The 27185-nt window shown below is 45.3% G+C and overlaps 1 protein-coding gene across 1 annotated transcript; it reads left to right on the top strand.

Moving 5' to 3' along the window:
• Window positions 1-110: 110 nt before the first annotated feature.
• ahr1b (aryl hydrocarbon receptor 1b) lies at window positions 111-26698 on the top strand (the record flags this gene model as incomplete). Its single annotated transcript, XM_083987539.1, has 12 exons — window positions 111-151; window positions 593-780; window positions 4973-5112; window positions 7225-7314; window positions 9688-9814; window positions 11714-11850; window positions 13322-13548; window positions 14288-14397; window positions 16250-16391; window positions 17271-17613; window positions 18150-19082; window positions 26433-26698. The coding sequence occupies 12 exons, from the start codon at window positions 111-113 to the stop codon at window positions 26586-26588; spliced, it is 2634 nt and encodes an 877-aa protein (XP_083843665.1). The 3' UTR covers window positions 26589-26698.
• Between the last annotated feature and the right edge of the window lie 487 nt (window positions 26699-27185).

The following is a 27185-nucleotide window of genomic DNA, read 5'->3' as shown; positions in this document are numbered from 1 at the left end:
CCTGGATCCTCCTGTGTGGAGCTGGTGTCAGTTCAGGGTTTATGGATGGTCCTGCACTTCTACTGTGAATAATTAAATAAAACAACATCGACAACAACAACGATAACAACATGTATGCTGGACGGAAGAGAAGAAAACCGGCGCAGAAGGGGTGAGTCTTTATTCGGGTCATAGGAATAAAGTGGTTATACAGCTTATTTAAGACAAACTGGTGACACTTAAGTCAATAACACACATCTAGCAGCTTGTAAACATGATGGACTAATAAAGTAGTTAGAAACAGACATTTGCAGATTAGTAGTCAAATACCTATAACTGTCCTGTAAGTTAGTGGACATGCATCTATAATAATATAAACCATTGTGTCAGTAAAAGTTAGACTAGTTCACTAAACACTGAGATGTTCTTATGTGCATGTACCTGCATTAAATGCTGTTAAAACATGTGATAGAGCAGGAAGTGTTGCAGCCTGATCAATAGCTGTGAGGATATAACTGATTGAACATATTTGAAGGTTTGATATCTTGCATAATCTTGTTGATTGTTGATGAAAAAGTCATTTTAAATGCCACAGCGTTCCCTTCGTGTCCAGAGTCAAACCGACCCCCGCTGAAGGCTCCAAGTCCAACCCGTCCAAACGCCACCGTGACCGTCTGAACTCAGAGCTGGACCGCCTGGCCGGCCTGCTGCCCTTCTCCGAGGACGTCATCTCCAGCCTGGACAAACTGTCCATCCTGAGGCTCAGCGTCAGCTTCCTCCGCACCAAGAGCTTCTTCTCAGGTAGGACGAGGACAGGTGGGATGCACACAGCTCGGGTAAAAGGACGGAGAAGCAGGGAAATGTCTCCAAGCAGCTGCTCACCCTTTTATTTCTCGCCCGCTGAAACACTGAAATAGCTTTTCACACCTCACACACACAGGACCTGCAGACACACAGGCAGGAAAAACAACATGTGCCTTTTGGGTGAGGGAGATGTGTTCATGTAAATATATTTTTAGATTTGGAGCTGGACGGTGTTTCAGAGGTGGTGACCCGTCTGTGCTTCAGCCTCTGTTTAAGAAGTGGTGGCTTTGTTGGGGAGTTAGCAGGCTTACAGGCATAGCAGATGGATTTGGGGGGATATAGGAGTGTGTGTGTGTGTGTGTGTGTGTGTGTGTGTGTGTGTGTGTGTGTGTGTGTGTGTGTGTGTGTGTGTGTGTGTGTGTGTGTGTGTGTGTTTGGCAGGCTTCAGTGTGTTCACAGATTTACTATTAAAATCTGATTGCAAGTCTGTCCAAAAACAACAAGCAGCCTTCAGAAATCTGCTCAGAAAAAAAGAAATCCTTGAAGCTCGAGTCGACGCTGCACATCTGGAATATCTGAGTCCCTGTTTAACGTCGGAGGCTCAGCGCAGCGTTTACAGGGAAAACTGGGAACGTTTGATTCAATTAACAGCTCAAACTGCTTCCTGCACAAGTCTCTGCACCTTTCAACCACTCACAAGCATCTTAAAGCTGAAAAAGATTCTGAAATCAACAAAATCTGATGTCTGGTGTTAAGTTTTAATACTAATATTCCCTTTTAAAGGCCTGGCTTGGACCTAAATGTGCAGTATTTGCATTTTTCTTTCCTCCGATGCTGGTTCCACTGACTGGACTATTCTGGGCTACAGTAATGAAGCGGTCAGCAGACGTACAGTCCACCCACTGTCCTCCTTTAGGCAGCTCAGCAGCAGCCTATTATAGACTCCAACTGTACAGCACGGACCGTAACTGTGATTAAAAACCCATCAGACGTGTGTGTGGCGGGCCGACCCTGCAGAAACAGGCCAGCACGCCCCGGCCCTGACCCCACCACGACCCCTTCTTATCATAATGTCTTCATGCAGCCGCAACGTATTGTAGGTCAGCTCCTCTTGCCTGTGGCCATGAGGCGACACTTGTCCCAAAGTCTCAGCCGCACAGTAATGTAGGTCTGAGGAGACGGCCGCGCTGCATCCAGGAGGAGGAGGAGGAGGAGGAGGAGGAGATGAAAGCCTCTGAGAATAAAAACACGGCGGGATAATCCACTCACCGACGCTTTACAGACCTTTTGAAGCAGGAAGGGGGGAGACAGGCGCCCACTTTTCAACTTTTGACTCCCGCAGCCTCGGAGAAACCCCGGTTTTCATTTCTTTCTTTACACACGTAGAGTCCTTGAAGTGTTAATCCAGGATCTGTGTGTGTCAGGGTGAAGATGAAAGAGTGAGGTGAGGTTCAGGTGGGGTCACAGGACTACAACCGTCTGTTGTTTTGTTTTATTATTCCACCTGGTGAAGCTAAATGTGTCTGTGGATGTGGAGAGGTCCACACTTTGTTTTGTTTTGGTGTCTGTCTGTGCTGCGTTCAGGAAGCCTGGGGAAACCAACAATCTGCTGCTGCACCTGAACAGTTGTGTTTTTGTGTAAATGTTGCATCACTGTGGTCAGACTGGTGTCATTACAGAGTGTGTGTGTGTGTGTGTGTGTGTGTGTGTGTGTGTGTGTGTGTGTGTGTGTGTGTGTGTGTGTGTGTGTGTGTGTGTGTGTGTGTGTGTGTGTGTGCGTGTGCGTGCGTGCGTGCGTGCGTGCGTGCGTGCGTGCGTGCGTGCGTGTGTGTGTGTGTGTGTGTTATTCCACATCTGTCTCCATGAAGCCATCTGTCCAGTGCTCAGAGCAGATTAGTGCCTCCTCCTTATGCAATACAACAGCAGTGTGTTTCTCAATCTTCTTCTACCATGAGTGTGTGTTTATGATATTTACCTTTACACCAATAAATTAAAGGATTCAAACAATATTTCAGACAGATAGAATAATCATTTAGTCTGGTGGATGCTTGGTCCTACAGTAATGACTCAGTATCATCCTGAACGTTACGATTTAGCACGGTTATGATATAAACTGTGTGAGTTCTTCCTCAGAGAGGCCTTGCAGTTGTTTTTCCTCCTCCTCCTCCTCCTCCTCCTCTAGATGTGGACTCAGTCATGCGGCTGCAGCCTTTCTGTTTCCTCTGAGCCGGTGTAAAGCCACTCGGAGGACTGAGGAGTGTCTGTTGTGATGTTTTTATCGGCTGTTGGTGTCCTCATCGCCCTCCGTTGTGCCAACAGATGTCCCCTCCTCCTCCTCCTCCTCCTCCTCCTTCTCCTCCTCCTCCACTCGGTCGCCCCGGGGTGTTTTTTCTTGCCGGCGGCCCCTGGTCATGACGTCAGCGCACAAACCCTCCGCCTCCGCCCCTCCTGGCTCTTAATTATTGATAGTCGACATGCTTTTCCTGCTTCCCTCTCGGCCCTGCGAGCTTCCACTACACTGAGCTCTGTCACCAACAGACAAAAGGTTTGGGTGCAGCAGCCAGCGCAGTCAAGATTTATTTTTATTCAGCTTCCTGCACGTCTGAAGATGATGATGATGGTGATGAATTGATGATGTTGCACCCCAGACTTGCAGTGACCTCTGAGGACGGACGCAGCTCCTCTGGTCCCTGTGGAGAATCTGGGTTGAGATCAGAAGAACAGGTCGAACCTTCAGCCGGTGTATTGTCTGAGGTTTCCTCTCCCATTAACGTCAGCGTTTGTTTCTGTCAGACTCGAGTCGACCCGCTCAGATTTCATTTTCAATTATTATTCGTTCCAATCCTAGGACTTCAATGGAGCAGGATGAAGAAAACTTACAACACCTGCTCCTTTCTTAAAACAAAAGAACACTAACATCAGATGAAATGCCAGTTTTACAGCCAACAATATACAAAGAAATATAGAAAATAAAATCCACAACTAGTACCTTCCATCACAATATGTTTCTATAAACTCCTCACACCTACCACAGAAATGCACATTTGTTTTACCTTGGTCCTTGCCATTTGATATTTGAAATTCAATTTCCTTCTATGACTGACATTTTGTGAAACTAAAACAAAATACTTCTGCAAATTTGCAGGTAAAAGTCCATAATGTTGCTTAATATACAATCAACAGCGTTCCCAAATCCCAAATGTATTATTCTTAGTTCCCTTTTCTGTAATAAAAACATTGGAAATTGATTTTGTCCTCGGGGGTCGCTGGCACGCTGCCGTCCAGGCCCAGCGGTCAAACTCAGGACCCTTAGAGACGGTTTTTTCACAATAACTGTCGATACACATTATATGAAAACCTGTCGTGATTTACAACTGTAGTTGGTTGCTCCAGGCTGCACTCCATCCCTCTTCTCACCTTGTTAGGGTGTTACTCCATCCTCCGTCCTCAGATCCCCTCCCTCTCCTCCTCCTCTGAAGGTGTTACTCCCTCTGGTCGTTTTGTTCTTTTACTATGTGATGCAACTCGGCCAGAGATGTTCTATATTGTAGAGACAGAGCACTCGCATCATTTTGAATGGGGAGATCCACAACGGCAAAGATGGCGCATATTCATTCAACAGCCATCAGCAATCATAATTTTGACTTAGTTTCTCATAATTTTGACTTAGTAACTCATCATTTTGACTTAATATCTCATTCTTTTGACTTACTATCTCATAAGTTTGACTTAGTATCTCATCATTTTGACCTAGTAGCTCATAATTTTGACTTAATATCTAATTCTTTTGACTTACTATCTCATCATTTTGATTTAGTATCTCATTATTTTGGGTTATTATATCTTTTTTTTTCATCAAGTGGCGGAAATGGGCTTCCAGGGTTTCCCGCAGCGCTTTCCTGTTAAGGCGGCCGCCTTAACAGGAAAGAGCTGCCGCCTAAACTAACGTCTTAAAAAAATAAAAATGTAGCGATATTTGCCGATATTTTCAGATTGGATCTAATTTCACTGGCGTTGTCACGTTAAAGCGTGGGTTTGACCATGTCTCCATTCATTTAGATAGAGCTCTGGTCTTCTTCGCCTCTAAGGACTTTGATTGGGCTCCTTGGATTATCCTCCAATCAGACGCAACATGAGCTAAATCCCCGTCGTCACTGACTCGTCCTCTCTCTCTGTCCTCCGTCCACAGTGGCTCTGAAGAACCAGACGTCCAACGGCGGCGTCACCAAGAGGAGCGACCACGGCAACGACAACGACAACGACGGCGACAGCAAGACGGCAGCCTCTGTTCACAAAGGCCACATACCTGAGGGGGAGCTGCTGCTGCAGGTGGGTCCAAGCCCACACACACACACACACGCTGCACCTGTTGGCTCCTCCCACAGCGCCTGGAGGGGGGCGGAGCCTGTTGAACGCTGGATCCCAGAGGAGGAAGTGGGTCAGCGTCAGAGTGGGTGGGTGGGTGGGTGGGGGGCAGCGGCTGCTCTCCGCCATTACAGACAGAGACCCATGAATTATACAGAGCCGGTGAACACATGTATTATTGAAGGGAGGGATGAAGGACGTGTGTGTGTGTGTGTGTGACTGTGGAAATAAACTAAAAGCCCATTTAAAATAGAAACATTTAAATCACCACATGTTAAACACACACCATGCTTTCATATCATCCACTGTGTGTGTTTGTGTGTGTCTGTGTGTGTTTGTGTGCGAGGAAACACAACGAGCAGTCGAAATGTTTTGTGGAGGTTTTTCTTTCATCCTAAATGCAGAGACAGAAACACAGTCGTCTTAAACACACAGAAAACAAACATCACTGCTCTCCCTCTCTCTCTCTCTGCTACACACACACACACACACACACACTGAGTCTCAGGAGAGAGAGCGGTTCACCAAACATGAGCGAGAGAGAGAGCGAGATGCGTCTCCTACAGTAAATATTTATACACAGTGCATGTTCTGTATGCTGCTGCTGCACACTGTGTGAAGTGTGTGTGTCCATGTGTGTGTGTTGGACAGCGCTGGGTGTGGTCACTTTCTGCAGGCTGCAGTTTTTGAAGCTTGGATCCAGAGTTAAAGGGATAGTTCAACATTTTGGGGAAATTGGCCCATTGCCATAACCCCTATAGTCATAGCAGTAGGTTCGTTACCTTTAATTGTCAGTGCAAGATATTTTTAGAACGGCGGAGCAGAGCCGTGAGCTGCTCAGAGCTACGCTACGGAGGCTCATGGGATTTCTTGGTTTCCCTCATCAAACTCATCAAATACACAATCCAACAACTCCACAACGCTCTGGTGGACAAGTTGTGACCTGCACATTCACCACGCTATGAGATAATAACACAACGTTACCAGACAGAGTTGTTTTAGAGGGAAATACAGAGACTGCTTGATGAAAAACTGCTACTGATGGGAACGTGCATCAGTGGTTTTGCATGAATTTCCCTAACCCTAACCCCACGTTGTGTTATTATCTCATAGCGTGGTGAATGTGCAGGTCACAACTTGTCCACCAGAGCGTTGTGGAGTTGTTGGGTTGTGTATTTGATGAGTTTGATGAGGGAAACCAAGAAATCCCATGAGCCTCCGTAGCGTAGCTCTGAGCAGCTCACGGCTCTGCTCCGCCGTTCTAAAAACAGCTTGCACCGACAATTAAAGGTAACGAACCTACTGCTATGACTATAGGGATTATGGCAATGGGCCAGTTTGCCAAATGTTGAACTACCCCTTTAATCCAAACCCGTACCTGTTTCTGGATTCAATAAAAAACATAAAATGAGCAGAAATAAAAGTGAAGTGAGTGTTTCTCTGAGCTGTGAATCATTTAACAGCTGCCTCGTTGTGGCTTGATGCTGACGCAGATCTGACTTCACGTAGTTGGGTTTTGATTAAAGCAGCGACGAAGTGAGTCTGAGCCTGATAAAAGTCTGTCAGCGCAAGATCATCATCATCATCATCATCATCATGGTTGCCCTCGTCAGTGAGGTGTGGGCGGATCCTGGCGGGATGCCATTACGACTCTGTGCAGCGACAGGACTCGGTGTCATCACCTCCTCGCCAAGCCCCCGGGGAAAACGAGGAGGGAGAGGAAGAAGAGTGGAGAGGAGAGGAGTGGAGAGGGGCAGCAGTGATGGAGGTGTTAGTCATCCAGTAGTGACCTCCTTCTCCTCGGCTCCAGCCTTTCCTTCGCTTCCTCCCCGTCCTCCTCTCTCCGCCCGGGGGAGAAGTCTCATCCCTGTTGTTTACTCCTCTTTGTCTTTTATCCTCTCCCTCCTCTCCTTCCTCTACTCTCTGCTGGATTTCATCCTCAAGTTGTCCCGTGTAAATAAATATCTACCAATCAGAGGATGGGAGCTGGATGTGGCTCCTTTTCCTCTCAACGTGCATCATAATCAGGATTTCATCTTAATAAACAGGAAGTAACCGTATATTTTCCCTCCACAGGCCCTGAACGGCTTCGTCGTCGTGGTGACGGCCGAGGGAACCATCTTCTTCTGCTCCCACACCATCCAGGATTACCTCGGCTTCCACCAGGTAAACAGAGATAGATGGATAGATAGATAGATAGATAGATAGATAGATAGATAGATAGATAGATAGATAGATAGATAGATAGATAGATAGATAGATAGATAGATAGATAGAGAGAGAGAGAGAGAGAGAGAGAGAGAGAGAGAGAGAGAGAGAGAGAGAGATAGATAGAGAGATAGAGAGATAGAAATTCAGTGTCTCAGCTGCACAATCATCAATCAATCAATCAGGCTGAGAGCAACAAGTGAACACATCGTCGTCAGCGTCCACACACGGAGAGAGAGGTTTGATCCACCGCCTCCAGTCTGAATCTGAATAAAACAATAAAACTGTGTCTGTGTGCTCAAATGCACACACACAGACACACTCACACACTTGTGTATCCAGGTGGGGGTGTGAACATCACCTCTCACCCCTCATTTCCCCGTCCACCTGAGCCGCGTCACCTCTCATTTTCCAGACAAACCTAAATCTTTGGTGAAACAGCTGCCTCGGTCTGCGCACAGGGAGTGTTTGGAAACAACACACGCAGTGGGACGCCCAGGGAGACCATAACACACACACACACACATATAGAGGGTGTCAACAGCTGTTACAGCACCCAAGAAATAAGACACAGCAGACCCACAGACAGAGGGAGGAGAGGGATGGAAAAGGCCAGTGTGTGGCTCAGACCGGATCTGTGACATGAGCGTGTAAACGAGATAAAAACTCAAGAAATGTGATTTTGTCAGATCGGATCCAGGCCCCGTTAGATGTGGAAATAAATCTGATACAAATCTGATATGTACGTCCAAACAGACAGATCGGATCTTTTACTGCCGATGCGAGTCGTACGGTACGTCATCAATGTCACTGTCATTTTGCGTCTAGTTCTTGTTTTCATACAACATTCATTTAGTATCTTACTTAAATTGACGTCCACTGTTCTCCTGCTGTCCGTCATGGCGCTCATATTTCGTGCGAGTGGAACGTGACGTCACGAGCAAAGGGTCAATAGGCAACAAGTATGGAAAGTATGAAAAAGTATGGAATTTGATTTTATATGGAAAACGGAAACTATTGTATGGAAATATATTTATCTTAATACTTATCTGAAGGTATTTGGGTTAATTTCGTATGAGCTATTAGCTTCAATCTCCTGGAAATTATTTGGTGACATAATAGCATATAAATTCGGAATAATAAAAACAAACGATTAACTGCATAATTTATTTACAGGATACACATCTACAGTAATTGCTCAAATATTTGAACTTTTTTTTACCAAGAAGTCTGGAAATTAGGGTCACGACAGCCTTTGATTATCTTAGCACAGCATCTCTGGAGTTAACGTCCAGGCTGAGAAAAATATCCCCCCACCCCACCCCCCTCGTCCCCTTTTCATATTCACTTCACATATTTCACCCAACACCTCTGCCTGCTGAAATTCCTCGGCGGTGACCTGGTTTTGACCCCGCCCACTGTGGGAGGAGGAGGAGGAGGCGGTTCCACTCTGGTCCACGGCCAGGTCATGCTGCGTCCTGACGACAGATATCGGGGAGGGAGGAGGGGGGGTCACAGCGGGTCTTTGGCTCTGTCTCGGCCGTTTGAATAAAACGTTCAGCGACACTTGATTTCTCTTGGCTCCACTTCAAGGAAAACTGAATCAAACGCACCCCCGAGAGGAGCTGCTGACAGTATAACGGCCCCGACTAAACATCCAACACACCTTTTAGCCTGGATTTTCATTCAATTTTCCTTTTTTTATCCTTTTACTTATTGATTTTTATCATTTAGTTTTTTTAGTCTTGAACTATTTATTGTATAGTTTTAGTTATTTTTATCATGTCTTTGCACTTGTGCTACTTTTAGTTCCTTTTATTTATTTGGTTTTATCCAGTCTCTGGTGTTTCCTCACAGCAAATTGGCCGATTTTTGTCCCGATCTCCCCTTCCGATCAAAGCCAGCAAAGCCCCGATTGTCTGGTGTTTGCAAACGGCATCGTGTCTCATGTTCCCGTGGCGTGGGGTGTGTTTAGAGTGATATTGTCCGGTCCGGTCCGATCCGCTCGGAAGGAGAGATCGTAAATAATGAACATTCAATATTCAATATTTGCGACTAGCAGCTCACATTCCCGCCGTCTTGATGACTTTTTCCACAGTCGTTTTGGTTTTTTGTGTGCGTTTTTTCAGACAGTAAAAGGCCGAAAACAACCACCATTACATCTTCCTGTTCGTCCGCCATATAAATAAAGTCTGATTGATTGATTGATTGATCCACCTTCCCTCATCTTGTCTCATATTCAGATGGTTCTATAATAATGAATACTTCCTCTGGTGTGTATGTGCGATAGAAGTGAACCTGAGCTCTGTTTTGTCCTGTTGTTGCTGCCAGACTGATGTGATGCATCAGAGTGTGTTTGAGCTGATCCACACTGAAGACCAGCAGGAGTTCAGGAGGAACCTGCACTGGGCTCTCAACCCCCCCGCTGGCCACGGACCCCCCATGGATCCCTCCACAGGTCTGTTTCCTACATAACAGTCCACTTACTGTACTGTATGCAGCAGCTGCAGCAGCAGAAACCTCTGGATTCCCGTGAAACTACAACATTTACTAGAAGTCGCTGATAGTGAACCGAACCAGAGATCAATAGACTTATAGATCATGTTCTGCAAGTCGATCAGTGTGGAAAAAAAGCATCGTGGACGGACGACAAGAGGTGACCTTTAACTGAAGCCTCCTGAGATACGGTCTAAATATTACACTGCATCAGCAACTAAAACAAACTCACAGTGGGTTTCACCAGCACACACACACACACTTGTCATTTTGAATTAGTTACGGGTCAGCAGTTGACAAGACACACAAACTGCACACACACCAACAACAGATCAAGGTCAAGGTACACACTTCCAATTCCTATTTTAACCCTCAAGCTCAACCCTTAACCTTAGTATCCCCTTAAAACCAACTGTTAAGGGATATTCTGTGACCTAGAAAGGGGACGCCCCTTAAATGCAGATATGTTTAGTTTAATCATAAACCACAAATGCAGCTATCATCGACATGTTTTTGAAATTGTTGTGGACTGTCAGTCAGTTATTAGTTGTTTTTGTAGCCTATAAGTTAGTTGAGTTAGTTCTAAGTTGATATTCAAACAAATAATGTGTATAAACACCACAACCAGGGACACATTCAGCTGAAAGTCTCCACATACCACGGCTTATTGAAAGGTAAACAGCAGCTGGAACTATGGTTAGATAAACGCTCAAACATTTAACGTAGTAGGCTGTATCTTGATAAAACAACTTAACAACTACATTAAATGACCATTAGTAACTAAACCACAGCAACATGGTGTCAGCACCGGATGGCTATTGACAGAAGATCGTAAAATACAAAATAAATGTTATTATACGCAACAATGAGGTAAATAATCCATAAAATGGGGCTAAACTAAGATAAAACAATGGTTTTCTTAAAGGGATAGTTCACCCTAGAATGATATTTCGCTCATTATCTACTCACCCTCATGTTGACTAAGGGCTGGAAGAATTATCAGAGTCCACCGTCCCTTCTCTGAGTTACAGGGGGTCTCGGCGTAGCAGTGAATTTCAATGCAACGGTTGCAAAGGGACACCGGAGCTCTTCGTAAAAAAACACACACAAAAAAACATCCAAATACCTCCATGATGCTCGTATGTAATGTCCGTCTTGTGCTGAAGCCCCAAATTGCGTAATTGTCCCGAAAAAAAATTAAATAAGTCTATATTTTAAGCTTGTTTGTAGCGGAAGCTTCTCGTCTTCTTCTTCTTCTCCTCTTCCTGGTCCGTCCAAATATCGCGTGATTTGCGCCGGCGTCAGTGCGGTTACTGCGAATCACGCGATATTTGGACGGACCAGGAAGAGGAGAAGAAGAAGAAGACGAGAAGCTTCCGCTACAAACAAGCTTAAAATATAGACTTATTTAATTTTTTTCTTCAGCACAAGACGGACATTACATACGAGCATCATGGAGGTATTTGGATGTTTTTTTGTGTGTGTTTTTTTACGAAGAGCTCCGGTGTCCCTTTGCTACCGTGGCATTGAAATTCACTGCTACGCCGAGACCCCCTGTAACTCAGAGAAGGGACGGTGGACTCTGATAATTCTTCCAGCCCTTAGTCAACATGAGGGTGAGTAGATAATGAGCGAAATATCATTCTAGGGTGAACTATCCCTTTAATATTTATATCTCTATTAACAAAGAAAATAGTGCATTCTGGGTAGCCCTTGCTCCCAAGGGTGGTGTCGGAGAATCTCAGTATTGAGGGAGTGTGCATAGGAATCCCCCAGACTCTGCATCACAGTCAGTTTGAAATCAAAACTTTATTTAAATTTCATTAATCAAAACCAAAACTATTCTTCTTGGTTTCCTCAGATGGCGACTCGGCGTCGACCCCTCCCTGCCTGGTGAGCTACAACCCCGAGCAGCTCCCGCCTGAAAACTCCTCCTTTCTGGAGCGCGGCTTCGTCTGCCGCTTCCGCTGCCTGCTGGACAACTCCTCCGGCTTCCTGGTGAGACACTCACTTACTCTCCCCCCCCCGCGTGCCTTTGTTTGTGTGAAACATAAAAGGTTTTAGTGTTGTTGTGAGGCCTGCTGGTTTTGCCGGCCGGCGGTATGGCGTGCCACCTCAGAGCCCCTCGGGGATCAGAAGCCACCATTTACTCCTGTAATCCGCCTTAAGAGAGCCTCGGGGTCGTGGGGAAAAAAGGTTTTAATCCCAGAGAGCGCAGGGAGAAGTTGCTTAGTCAGGGTTGGGAGCTCCTGACCGGCCTCTGCAGAGGGAAACGGAGCAGACCCCCCCATGAGCAAGGCACTGTTAGGCCCACACAGCAGGTCTGGAGCGTTACGGGCTTCATGAAGGACATCAAACCTGCATCTACTGAACATTTTAAAACTATAACAACCTTCGTATTAGTTAGTTTTTATTTTTATTTCATTAGTTTAGTTTTAGTGAGTTCAACAAGTGATGAAGCAGTTTTAGTTGAGTTTTTATATTAGAGGAATTTACTAGTTTTTATTTAGTCTTAGTCTTAGTTGTAGTTTTTATGTAGTTTTTATTTAGTCTTAGTTGTAGTTTTTCAGGTTTTAGGAGAAAGCCTCTGTCAGACCTCTGAAGATGAACTTGTTCCCATCCCATAATCCCATAACGTTCCCATCAGTCCTCATCAGGTTCCATTCACTCTTATCTCCCGGTGGGTCGTACTCCAAGTCGATATTATCTGACTCTACTTTAATTTAACATTGTTCATTGTAGTTTTTATTTACTTCTCCTTTTTATTTTGATTTCAGTTAACTAAATGATTATTCCCCTGCTAGTTGTAGTTGTGGTTAACGATAATAACCCTGCTCCATCCTCCCTCCCAGTGCGTTTGCGTGAGCAGTAAGCCAGGTTTTCTACTTGTCTCTACTGGTCGCTATGGCTTTGTTATTTGGTAATCCCTCCTGCTATTCAGGGCTAGATTCCTGACATCACGGCTGCAGGCTCTTAAACCCACCAAAGTCAATTAACCAGAGCTAACATAGAGGAGGAGGGGGGTCTTTACACGAGATGCCACAGGGTGGTGGGAGGACATCAGACAGGAGAAAGTGTTTTCAAGTTTTTTTGTCTTTTTTTTGAGCTTGTAAAGATTTCCCCAGTGACTTCTCCTGGTGGTCGATGCAAAAGTTGAACCTGAAGCTGCTCTGTTATTTCTCTTCAGAGGATAAAAAAAAAGAAAAAAAATCCACCAGATGCATCAGATGCATGTTGCATGTTTGTTAGCAGCGTGATCAGAGGTGGAGTAAATCCCAGTGGAGCCAGTGTGTTGAGGATAAATAAGACTAATGGTGTTTGACAGGGAGAAAAGACTCGCTCTTCTGCTCTGGAGGCTCCACGCCGCCGTCCGGGAGAGAGAGAGAGCAGAGGAAGAAAACATCCACACCCTTCTCTTTATTTATGATGCAAATAAATAATATGTCATCGTCCTTCCTCGTCCTCGCAGGCGCTCAACATCCAGGGCCGGCTCAAGTTCCTCCACGGTCAGAGCCGCCAGCAGCAGCAGCAGCAGCAGCACTGTGACAGCAAGGACGGCGCCTCGCCGCCTCAGCTCGCTCTCTTTGCCATCGCCACCCCCCTGCAGCCCCCCGCCATCCTGGAGATCAGAACAAGGAACATGATCTTCAGGACCAAACACAAGCTCGACTTCACCCCCATGGCCTGCGACGCCAAGTGCGTGATGTTAAAGGGATAGTTCAACATTTTGGCAAATTGGCCCATTGCTGTAATCCCTATAGTCATAGCAGTAGGTTTGTTACCTTTAATTGTCGGTGCAAGCTGTTTTTAGAACGGCGGAGCAGAGCCGTGAGCTGCTCATGGGATTTCTTGGTTTCCCTCATCAAACTCATCAAATACACAATCCAACAACTCCACAACGCTCTGGTGGACAAGTTGTGAGCTGCACATTCACCACGCTATGAGATAATAACACAACGTTACCAGAGTTGTTTTAGAGGGAAATACAGAGACTGCTTGATGAAAAACGGGCCCCAACGGGAACGTGCATCAGCGGTTTTGCATGAATTTCCCTCTAAAACAACTCTGTGTGGTAACGTGTTATTATCTCATAGCGTGGTGAATGTGCAGGTCACAACTTGTCCACCAGAGCGTTGTGGAGTTGTTGGATTGTGTATTTGATGAGTTTGATGAGGGAAACCAAGAAATCCCATGAGCCTCCGTAGCGTAGCTCTGAGCAGCTCACGGCTCTGCTCCGCCGTTCTAAAAATAGCTTGCACCGACAATTAAAGGTAACGAACCTACTGCTATGACTATAGGGATTATGGCAATGGGCCAATTTGCCAAAAATGTTGAACTATCCCTTTAAATCTTCATATATTTATATATATTATAATAATTATATAATCACTAGTGTGTTTGGGTTTGTGACTAATGTCTGTGTCTGGTCTTGCAGGGGTAAGATAGTCCTGGGCTACACCGAGGCGGAGCTGAGAGTCCGAGGCTCCGGCTACCAGTTCATCCACGCCGCCGACATGTTGTACTGCGCCGAAAACCACGTCCGCAGTGAGTCCCAGCTGTTTCCTGTCCACACGCTTCACGCCACAGATGGCTGCACGAGTGCACGTTACTGGAGAGAGTGGAATTAAAATATGTCAGTAGGTGAACGGATGCGTCAACAAAACACCCGCCGAGGTGCTCAGGCTTCAGCCGCTCGTTCCTTAAAACCAGTAAAACGGCGAGTGTGTCAGAGCGCGTCGCCCTCGGTCTCATGATGCAACACACAAACAAACAAATGTCTCTGCTGCTGATGGAGAAAATCTCTGAGCGGGAGTCAGATGTCCTACTTAGCCCGTGTACCGGATGACCCGGTTAGCCGTAACCATGCCCCCCCCCCTCCCTCAACACCCACATCATCACTGCTACCAGACACGTTGGCATTGAACACACACACACACACTGTTTGTGCTGTATGTGTTCATGCATACAGAAGCAGAAATACATGAATTTGGAAACGTATAACACAAATACAGATACATACATGTCCAACACGCTCTGATGCACACACACACAGATGGAGGGCACAACCCACATGGTCTGTTATTATGTGTGTTTTTCTCTGTTTCTTTAAAATATAATTAGATAGTGATGAATAAAAAATGACAGAAAAGAAAGTGATAAGTAAGTTTAGAGTTGGCAGAGTCTCTGCAGCTTCACTGTTTGTCCTCAGACATAAATATTGTAGTTCCTCCTAAAGGTCAGCAGCTAAAAATACACAGAGACGACTCTGACACACAAAAACAGAAACTATTTTGAAGGATTCAGTCCAAGCTGCTCTGAGATTTTATTCTTTTAAAGATGAACTCTCCAGGTCTGGTCTCTCCTCCTCTGTGTCTCTAACCCTCCTCTCCTCCATGTGCATTTGTTTCCAACGAAGAAGCCGGTGAGAAATCAATCCATGGAGCGGTGGATAACATTATTTATCATCTACCATGTTACCATGTGTATATTTGTGTAGTCTTAAGGTTGGTTTTCAGCCAAGAGACGCTAGGTGGAAGGCAGAGAGCCTCTATTCTCCCTGGAACTAGTTACAAGTCATTGATTTAACCAGCACTAGGACTCTGGAGCTGCTTAATTAAAGGGATTGGCCCATTGCCATAATCCCTATAGTCATAGCAGTAGGTTCGTTACCTTTAATAGTCGGTGCAACTATTTTTAGAACGGCGGAGCAGAGCCGTGAGCTGCTCAGGGCTACACTACGGAGGCTCATGGGATTTTTTGTTTTCCCTCATCAAACTCCTCAAATACACAATCCAACAACTCCACAACGCTCTGGTGGACAAGTTGTGACCTGCACATTCACCACGCTATGAGATAATAACACAACGTTACCAGACAGAGTTGTTTTAGAGGGAAATTCATGCAAAACCACTGATGCGTGTTCTCATCGGGGGCAGTTTTTCATCAAGCAGTCTCTGTATTTACCTCTAAAACAACTCTGTCTGGTAACGTTGTGTTATTATCTCATAGCGTGGTGAATGTGCAAAAATATGGACGTGAAAATCCTCCATTTAAACCCAGTAAATGTCATTTGTAATAGTTAGAAATAGAAACAGGCAGCTGTGATTGGTCGGTATCAGTGTTTCTGTGAGGGAGCAGCTTCCTGACAATGTGGAGCTTGTTTAGAAACCAGACGACACAGAAACACAGAAGCACTGAGCCTGGAGATGTGTCAGTGTGTTAGTGTGTGTGCTGTTGGGTTGTGTAAGTATGCAAACAGCGACTTGTAACATGTGCAAGTGAACATCAGCGTATAGCCTCCGTCACAGCAGCACACGGCCGGCTGAGCTAGATGCAGAGTGAGTGTGTGTTTGAACCGCGGGGGCTCAACATGTCTCGTCTGATATGATTCCTCTAGTGATAAAGACGGGCGAGAGCGGCCTCACCGTCTTCAGGCTGCTCACCAAGGACAACCGGTGGAAGTGGGTCCAGGCCAACGCCCGGCTCGTCTACAAGAACGGCAAGCCGGACTACATCATCGCCACACAGAGGCCTTTGGCGTGAGTAGAGCCGAGCCGAGCCGGCCTCGTTTCTAGACTAGAGATGCACCGATCCAGTTTTTTCTGATCCAATCCGATACCGATACCTGGGCTGAGTGTAGCGGCCTATACCTGATACCTGATACCTGATACCGATCCGATACTACTGTTGAATGAATGAACCGTATACCTTGCCATGTGAGTGAAGGCATCAGGCTTGACAGAAACATTTAGCCTTGTTAAAAAAAGGTAACAAATTAACTAGGGTTGTGCCAAAAAATCGATTCACATGCAATTCTCATTTAATACGATTCAGAATCGATATAAAATGTCCCAAAATCGATTTAAAAAAATAATAATAATGAAACAAATCTGCTGGCTGTCGGCCTCCATTTCCTTAGAATTTAAAAGGCAGCATGTTTAACTGCACTATTTGTTTGAGGCACTTTTAATTTTGTTACTAAAGCAATATGTGATATTGCTTTTATGCAACAGTTTCAACAATTCCATCTAAGCATGGACAAATGTATAAAACTCAATAAATGTGAAAAAGACACTTTAGTCATTCTGTCTTGCAAAGCAGACTGGAGTAGATCATGAGGATCCTTTGACACCGATAGACTGAAGCAGAAATCATTAGGAATCAAATCGCTTTGAATTGAATCGTAGCCCCAAAAATCAGAATCGAATCTAATCGTGAGACAGTAAAAGATTCCCACCCCTAAAATTAATAAAAGAAATGACTGGATCGGAATGCTGGATCGGCCTCATTCATCCGATATCCGATCCAGCCAATTAGTCAATATTGGAGCCAGTATCCGATCCGGGTATCGGATCGGTGCATCTCTAGTCGTTTCTCTGTTTCATTTCCTCTCTGTGACGTTTCTCTGTCTCTGTCAGGGAGGAGGAGGGAGGCGAGCACCTGAGGAAGCGATCCATGCACCTCCCTTTCACCTTCGCCACCGGAGAGGCCATGCTGTACCAGACGGGCTACCCGCTGCACGGCTTCCCCGACGCCTTCCAGGGCAAAGCCAAAGGCAGCAAGTCCAAGAAGGGCAAACGGGACAAGAGCTGCGCCAACGACGACGACTTGGACCCAAAGTCGCTGCTGGGGGCGCTGATGAGCCAGGACGAGTCGGTGTACGTCTGCCAGCCGGACGCCGCCGAGCCCAAGATGTCGTACCACGGCGAGGCCGACTGCAGCCTGCTGAGCGCCGACAGCTGGCGGGTGGTTTCTAACGGGGAGGGGACGGTAGGGCTGGGACCATATGTTTTTCTCCCGATTCGATTTTTCTATGATTTTTTGGATGCCGATTCGATTTAAATTGCGATTCTACGATATTGCCGATTTTCTCGATTTTTAGTCTGCATTTTTAACACCAGTGAAACAGTTGAATGATTATGAGTCTACAGACTATTCCAGGAGCCATATTTCCCCAAAAAATACACACCACATGTAAGTCAGTTTTTCAGATTTATTCAGCAGCAATATATATGTTTAGTCTCTTTTCAAAAGCCTGGACTGCATAAAAGAGGCAAAAATCTGACAAAATGAGATATAGACTGAGGTAAACTGCTACATTTTAACATTTATCTGCACACAAACACCGTAGGAGCCTAGAAATGAACATACTCCATTATAAAGTGAACTTAAACCTGGACTCTCTGTTTGTAAAAAAGAAGAACAAATGCACATTGCACAATAAAAAAATCGATTTAAAAATTGTCAAAAAAAATATTGCAATACTTATGTGAATGGATTTTTTCTCCCACCCCTAGGGGACGGGGAGGTGCAACGGAAAGACGTCCGGTTACGACCCGCTCCTGGCCACTCTGGACTCGCTGTCCCTGGACGGGGACGAGCCGTGCTCCAACAGCGAGCTGTTCAGCGCTCTGGAGAACCTGGGCCTGAACGCCGAAGACCTGGAGCTGCTGCTGCTGGACGAGAGGATGATCCAGGTGGAGCTGGACCCCCACCACATCCCCAGCCTCAGCGACCTGCTCACCAACAACGAGATCCTCTCCTACATCCACGACTCGCTGGAGACGGACGCCGACGGAGAGGAGCGAGGGAGCGGCGGCGGGTTCGGAGCCTCCGTCCCTCCTCTTCCTCCTCCTCCTCCTCCTGCTCCTCCTCCCAGCAGCCGACAGCCCATCGTCCAGCTGTCTCAACAGATGCAGCAACACGTCAGCGCTCAGTCCGCCCCTCCGCCTGGACCTGTGGACGCCAGCGGTCAGTGGGCGGCAGAGAACCTCCATCATCTCAACAACCACTCTGTTGTCAAAGCCTCGCAGGTGAACGGAGAACACAAACATCTGGATTCTGTCCTGGGAGCCGCTCAGCAGTGGCAGCAGTGTCAGCAGGGAGCTTTGTTGCCCGGTTACCAGAACCAGCTCGGATCTTACATCCCAAACGGACACACGACGGCCTTTCCGCCCAACATGGAGCTGAGCCACACACAGTACGGTGTCTCCACCGCGGTGTCTGCAGGAGGCTCCGGCTCCTACCAGCGGCCGCAGCACCACCACCACCACCACCAGCTGCAGCTGCAGCAGATGTTGCAGCAGACTCAGGTTCCTCCGCCGTGTTTGCCGCGGTGTCCCACCCAGAGCGCCGCGCTGGACCTGGAGCAGCTCCTAGGTCTGTCGTCGACGCCGTCGCTAGAGGCCTACAACATGTTCAACAGCAGCGCAGAGGAGGCGCACGGCAAGGTGAGACGCCAGAATACTTTTGAGTTTATCTGTATATTCATCACATAAAAAATGTTTAGCATGCCCATTTCACTTTAACCTTCTTTATTAAAGCAGAAGTAAGCGGAATATGTGTGTTAATATAAGTCTTAAATAGTTGTATCTTCCGACAGCAATCACTTATATAGAGTGTTTGGTCTGAAACACGGGTCTGTCAGTCACTCTGCTCTGCTGTAAGCAGAGGAGAAAACTTCTTGTATACTTCCTTGTATCCTACAACCTTTATCCAATGAGGAGAGAGAACGGCATAAAGGGGCGGTCCTCTCTGTGTGTGCAGCCAAGGGATGCGTGTGAATGTGGTGTCGTAGGGACGAGGACCAATAGATCCATGACGAGGGCGGGGACTGCTAACTCCATCGGCTGACGAGAAGTTAGCCAAAACGACCGGATCGCTTACTTCTGCTTTAACACACTGGCCCCAAAAATACACATACAGAAATCATACAATCTAAATTGAAAAACCATGTCAGGCATCTCTGGTATAGATACTTATCAGTAGGTGACGTCACGATGCGTTCCACCTGGCCGCCGCCATGCTGGGTACCGAACACTGAGTTAACCTCTATTCAGATCAGTGCAGCCACATCCTCTCTGACCAGAAGACTGCTGCCTGATGTAGTTTGGATATGGACATTTCTCATTTTGATGGCCTTGCCTTGAAAGCACACACCATTTCTGCTGAGACGATCTTTGACAGCGCGGTGCGCCGCTCTCTCTCCCGTTAAAAGTTAATCTAGCTCACCCAGCGGACCTCTCTCTCTCTCTCTCCTCGTCTCTCTCTCTCTCTCTCTCTCTCTCTCTCTCTCTCTCTCTCTCTCTCTCTCTCTCTCTCCTCCAAATACACGAAAAGCCAAATCAAATCAGAAATGCACTTCTTTTTAACTCACAGACATTTATTTTCATAAAGTAATAAAATATCTGGACATTTTGCCATCGTTAACATTGAGACAAAAGGCTGCAGGAATGGAAGAAGAATTCGGCAAATCATCTTATAACGCAAAAAGGCACAACAAACAGGTTTTGCACAATGGTTTGCACAGATAAGTCTTAAAATATGTGCAACACCTTCTCATCACAATCCACCATCTACACAGTTACGTTATCAGCTGTTATTAAAACCCAACTCATCAGGACGCGATGACCACCACTCACATTAAACAAACCATTAACAATTAATCCACACTCAAACCGAGGCAACAATAGTGTTAACTGTACTCAACAAGCTATTATTACAAGGTTTACAACAGATATGACAGACAACCTGGGCCGTGTGTGTGCGTGTATAAGAAAGGGAGGGAGGGAGAGAGAAAAAAGTAGGTAAAACCTGCTAGCTGCTAGCTGTTAGCTACCGTAGCTCAGGCGTCGGTCTCCCGTCAGGTAAAAGCTGCCGTTTATTCCTCAAATTAAGCTCATTAAGTTGTTGAGCCTCTCCGGTACAGTTATCCATCACTGCTGTTGAATTAGCCGCTAAACTGCTGGACGCTAAAACCGAGGGGCCGTCTGTTTGTTTACAATTCACGAAAGCAACGTGAACGTAGGCCTACGTGCCGCTCACACTCAGTAGAGTGAGGCAGCCTCCCTTGGCGTACGTCTCCCAAGCTGTTTAATGACGGTAAAAATGAAACAAAGTAAATATCCTGCATAGTTTCTCTTTTCTGTGCTGCGCTGATCAGAGCGGCGTCCCTACCTAGTGTATTTTACTTAGCAACGATCTGTTAAACAGGAATAACAGACTGTTAAATGCAAAATCAAGATGTAAATAAATATCAGAAATATCAATAAATTATCGGAATACGACATTCAATAGAGCCATGTAATAAAAAAAAGGTTTATCCACTATTTTTGTGAGATTTGATGTCACAGCCCATAGACTGCCTTTGGAAGTCGGTACCCAAGATGGCGCTGTGACCGGCTGCGAACGCTGTGTGACGTCATGTGATATCTATCAATAGACCGTTTCAGAGAGTATAAACAAATACAGGTGTTACCAAGGATACTAATTAAGGCTCCATTCCATTTAGTGTACCAGAGCGTTTTCTAATGAGCCACACCTGTCTTTGTTTATACTCTCTGAAAGGGTCTATAGTGTCAGCTGATTCGACAACTTTTCCTTTAAAGGAGACATATTCTGCCCCTTTTCCACAAATTAAAATAGTTCCCAGGTGTAGGGTTAGAGTTAGGCTCATAAAACCGCATGGATTTTAACCTCAAGAGCCTGAAAATTACAGATTGCTTGGTCAATTCTCACATTTTGGAGGCTGAAAGGCAAGACAAAACCCTAAATATATGTTAAAGAGCCTTCAGAAAGTGATATTTCTATAATATGTCCCCTTTAACGCCTGCCCCTCCCATCGCCCCAATACATTTTTTCATATCTACAGTTTTACCTAGTCTATCAAAGTCAAATAAAAACTGGGAGAGTTTCAAAACCACACATTCGACAAAAACAGCACTCCTTTTTTCTGTTTCTCTACACCAAGGGGTTTGTTTACTTCAAGAAAGCCGCCATGTTTGTGAACGCAGCTGTAATTCAAAATCTTGCAAGTGTCAAGTTGATGCGCTCAGTTCAGATTCATTCTTTTAGACCTAAAATATTAGGAAACTAGAGCCCGAGGGTGAATTTGTCTCACAGTCCTGCTGAAGATGAACTCCCTCTAAGATCTTCTGTCTTGTGTCCGATCTGTTCAGTTCGTCTCAGAACAAACTAAAGCTGCCAGCTGTCCTCAAAACAGTTTGTTCTGGGGCCCAGAGCCGTTGGTTCTGGCCCATGTGTGGCCCTCAAATATCAGTGACCACCAACAGACCAAGGGTTTGTCTGCAGAATCCACAGCCCTGCACCGCTCCTTCTCTCTCTCCATCTCTCTCTCACCGCCGTGAAAATGGATTTTCTTCCGAGTCAGCACACAGAGGCCCAGGGCTGGCATGGGGTTCAGTGTAAACTGTGATGATGTGACCAGACATGCCATGTAAATAAGACAAGGGGGAGATGGGTCAGAGCGGCAGAGTCTGAGAATACGGTCGACTAGAATCTGAGGCTGTAACACTTGGTCTTATTTGTACATGACGTCACTAGTAGAGACTAGGGGTGCCGAAAATAATCGTTTCATACTGTAGATGCAGCGATGAAGTTTGATGATGTTTTTCACACACAGAGACGGTGATTTATTTTATTTGAAAGCACAATGCCAAGATTTAACACCTTTAAGTAGGCTGGGCCTTTTCTTTTTCTTTGTGTGTTCAGACTCCAAGGAAGCTGCTGTGTTGTGGAAATGCATTAAAAAGTTATCATATCTATCTGACTATTCATGTTAAATAATGAAAAATGCATCGAGATGCTTCGTATAATCGAATCGAACTGAATTTTGACCGGTGAATTGTAATGGAACTGAATCGTGAGGCCAGTGAAGATGCACACCACTGCTAGATCCAGTGATTTAAATACAGCGATGCATTGTGGGAACTCAGCTCCCAATAGGTTGTTTAATGAGACTGGATAATGATCAGGAATTCACCTTTTAAGGGCCAACAAGAACTCTTTCCACTAATGACAGAGCTGTGAGCTGCTGGGGAATGTCATCCTAAAATCACGAATTATTTAGAGAACAAAGAGGCGCTCGGTCGGAGGTCCAGAGAGATTCCCATCGTAAAAACATAACGAGGTAACGAGACCTCGGCGGAGTGAAGTTTGAAGCCGGATTTAAACCAGGAGCGTCTGAGGAGGTTGATACTCCTGCACCAGTAGAACAAGTCGACCTTGTTCATCAAACTAACAGACTTCCTGTTTGTTAGAAACACTCATAATGAAGCTCTGCTGTCATATGCATATCATATTAGACCTGTCCTCCATCTGTTTCTCTGGTGACGAAGAGCATGTCTGGTGTTTAGGGCGAAAAAACAAACCGGGCGATCACAAAGGAGATGTAATGAAAGAGCAGAGGACGGGCCAGAGAGAGGACAGGAGAGCAAAGAGGCAGCAGTGAGAAAGAGTACAATAATGAATAGAATAAGGTCGGGACGGGCCGCAGTCGGCCCCGGAGATGGGCGACCCCGGCAGGCATCCATTCATATCCGCCCCATTCAGCCTCCACTGTTATTCTTCAGGGTCAGTGGCTGTCGCTGAAAGAAAAATACTGGCAGGCTGGGCAGTCAAGCATGAGCGCTGCTGACCTACAATTTGACTGTCATCATTACCTAATGCTGTGAACGCAGGACGGAGAGGGAGGGAGGGAGGGAGGGAGGAGGAGGGGGGGAGGAGACTATTTTCAGCTCACAGAGGCAGGACTACTACTGTAGGTTGATCTACTCACATTAAAGAGCGTCTGCACAAATCACAGGAGATCTGATAATTCTCCAACTGGGAGTCTGGATGTGAAACTGCAGACGTTGCTTTTTCCATCCCTATTATTTTACTATATATGTTTTACACATAAGAATGTGCAGTACAGACATATGCTATATATATATCTTCTTCTTTTTTTAGCACAACCCATGCAATCTGATTATTTGAAATTATTTATTTTTCAAACTATATACTGTAAACACACCGAAGCAAAAAGTACTCAAAATTTTTAAAATCAATTAAAAAAATGTCTATATTTAAAGAGGAACTATGCAGGATTTGTATCTTAAATGACTTGTTCCAGGGAGAATGGAGGCTCTCTGCCTTCCACCTACTGTAGCGTCTCTTGGCTGAAAACCAACCTTGTAAGATCAGAGCCTCCCAAGCCTGAAATTGTAAAAAGAAAACAATTATACTGACAATATAAACTTGAACAAATATATTATAACTGTCTAAAAAAAACATTAAAAAAAACACAAATAACTCATAACTCAATTTCCAGGTGGATTTTCAAATGTTATTAATATCATTCAAATGATATTAATATCATCCTAGCTAATGCTAAATAAACATTAGCTGGTGAATATCAAAACTGAGCTTTAACTCTCTGTGTTTCATGTGGTTTGAACTGAGATGTTGGTTTGATGTACACATGAGCTCCTGACAAAACCACCTAATCTGTTTAGACTCACTGGAGGAGATTAACAGTCACTGTGATGAAGTATAACACCTACCTACATGCTGTACATCGTCTTCCTCCTCTTCTTATTTCCTGACCTGATCTGCTTCATGTGATTAAGGTCAGCAGCGGCTCCACGTCTACATATAGTAACAGGTCTGAGCGATGGCACATCCACTCCACAGGTGTTGAAGTTAAATTTATTACAACCTGAAAACGTCCAGGGGGGAAACTGAAGCAACAAAAAATGGGACGCCGGGACCCAATCTGGGACACAAACCCCAAATAATAGGTAATAGGCAGCGGGTGACGCCAAATCGAAAACCAAATAGAACAAAAGCTCCCGACCTACGGTGTACATTTTAGACATCCTCAGGTGTCAGGCTTCAGATGAAAAGGCATAAGGTCTCAGGAAAACCTCTGTCAGACATCACGCTAAATTAGTTTGTTCTTTATTAGTTAAATGGCATCAGAAAGAAAGTAATTGGACCAAATGCATCAGAAAAAAAGTTGTCAGACTAAACGGCCCCAGAAAAACCAGTCTCATATGAAAACTGACTCTTTTTGTTTCTTCAAACTTTAAATTAAAGTTTGAAGAAACAAAAATAGTCTGAGGCCATTTAGTCCGATTACCTTTTTTCTGATGCTTTTTGGTCTGACGACTTTTTTTTCTGATGACAAGGCAAGGCAATTTTATTTGTATAGCCCGTTTTTACAAACAGTTTATCTCAAAGGGCTTCATATTAGGGCTGGGTATTGTTGAGAATCTCACGATTCGATTCGATTTCGATTCATTAGGTCACGATTCGATTCGATATCGATTCGATTCGATATTGATTGAAATGCTTCGATATCGATTCAGTATCAAGCAGAAATACACAAATAAGAGTACCAGATTTTTTTTTTTTTAAATAATTATTTGTTTAGTTTCATGCCTTATGAACAGCCATAGTATAACTCATAGCATAACAAAATATGACACTGCTTTAACACTGAACTACAGTGCAGCTAAATTTAAATTAGGCCATGTGTTACTTTCCTCTTGGAAAATAACTCATAACATTTTGAGTAATAAAACAATACAAAACAATATTATTAATAATAGCCTACTGCACAACTGAAAATATTGTAGCGACCCCGCAGTAATGTTCTTGTTATGATGTTTAAGTTCTGTGATTTCTGACTGACTGTCAATGTGTATGGTACAGGCAGGTGGGATGAGAAACTGAGGGGCTGGGGTGAGTGTGAGGAAGACAGAGTCCTGTCTGTGTGTAGGTGAGTGAGTGAGGAGGAGCAGAGGAAGAAGTGAGAGCAGCTGTCAGATAAGTTTGTGTTATGTTGTTGACTTGTCGTCGGGTCTGACGCTACAATATCAATAACAACGTGTGCTTAACACAAGGGGCAGTTGTCGGTCTGACTTTAGCTTTTTCGCGGCACGGAGAAATGCGCATCTGGTGGCTCAACCTGACGACGCTGAAAGCGAAACGCGTTGTTCATTAATAAAGTATATCAGCAGAGTCTTATCAGTGTGCGGTGGCCGTCTTTTTCTACTGGTCAGTGGGTGCTTGAGCACCGGAGCACCCACGGAATCGGCGCCTATAAATACAAAATGAATCCCCACATCTGCTTTCAGGTTTGAAGGCGCTGGCTTAACGCTGCTGCTGCTACTCACTCCCATATTGTTATGGTTTGGTCTAGTGCGGCCCCCGTCCGTACAGCGCGAATCACACGAGGGTGTTGCTCGCAGCGCCCCCACTGGCCAGGGGCTTGAATCGATTCAGAAGATTGCTGAATCGATATTGAATTGCAGAGAAAAGAATTGCAATGCATTGCTGAATCGATATTTTTACCCAGCCCTACTTCATATGACATCATAACAACATCCTCTGCCCTTAGACCCTCACATCCACTGAGGAAAAACTCCATAGAAAACCTCTTTAACAGGGAATCCAATGTCCAATGTCATTTTTTCCGATGCCCTTTTCTGAGGTTTTCCTGAGACCATATCCCTTTTCATCTAAGGTCTGACGCTAAAGCCTGACACCTGAGGTTGATGTCCTACAATGTTCACCGTACCTACCAAATCCCTAAACAAAGAAAATCACCCGTTCTCCAACTAAGTAGGTTGTCGCTTTCCAAAACTAAAGAGGACGTCACCCATAACCTAAAAGGAAAGACACAAAGAAATGACTATGGGGAACAATCCCAATGAAACTATCCTAGAGCCCAGTTCAGAAAACATCTCGTGCCTCTACGACTTAACCGTGTCCTCTCTCTCTTGTTTTCCCTCCAGCTGGAGAACGGCTGCCTCCTGAACGCAGCAGCCTACATGAAGACCGGTTGTCTGCTGCCCAATGGGAACGGAGTGACGGCAGACAACATGGCCGTCTCGGGCCCCGAAGGACTCGCTGCTCTCCAGGAGCCGCCGAAGTCCGGCTTCTTCCTCTGAGGGTCCAGAGAAGGTACAGGAGGAAAGACAGAGAGAGCACAAACTGGACTGGGTTTTTATTTTAGTGAAATGATCAGAAGTTAAACCAACAAGAAAGTGTGTTTTTTTCTTTTTTTATGTCACACTGTGGGTTATGATGTTACTAACTAGTCGTGCGCTCACTGAAAGTTTCAGATCTGTTTTGTTTTGTTTTGTTTTGAACCATCAGTCAGACGTCCAGTTTTACTGACTCACCTGAACATCAACCTGCCAAAACTCGCCAGCTCCTGACGTGTAAAGAAATACACTGAAGAAGAGAAGACAACGCGTTTATGTGTAGATAAAACCCTGACGATCGACGTGTCACAGATATTTTAGTGCCATATGATATGATAGAAAGCTTTAAGGTGAAGACGGTGGGACTGGTTTCATCACTGCAGACCGTTCCCTGAAGCTTCCTGCACCTTTTCACAGTCGTTTTCCAGACGTAAACAGGGACAGGTTGCCGTGGCGACGTCTGCAGCGATGCTCAGAGCAGTGACCGATGCAGTGAACAGGCTGAAACATGCTCAAACACCTCATTTACATATTCATTCACAGTATTTCAAACGTGTTTCT

Source organism: Trachurus trachurus (genome assembly GCF_905171665.1).
Source record: "Trachurus trachurus genome assembly, chromosome: 2".
Classification (NCBI taxonomy): domain Eukaryota; kingdom Metazoa; phylum Chordata; class Actinopteri; order Carangiformes; family Carangidae; genus Trachurus; species Trachurus trachurus.
The sequence above is the reverse complement of the archived record's forward strand: the minus strand, read 5'-3'. Positions and strand labels throughout refer to the sequence as shown.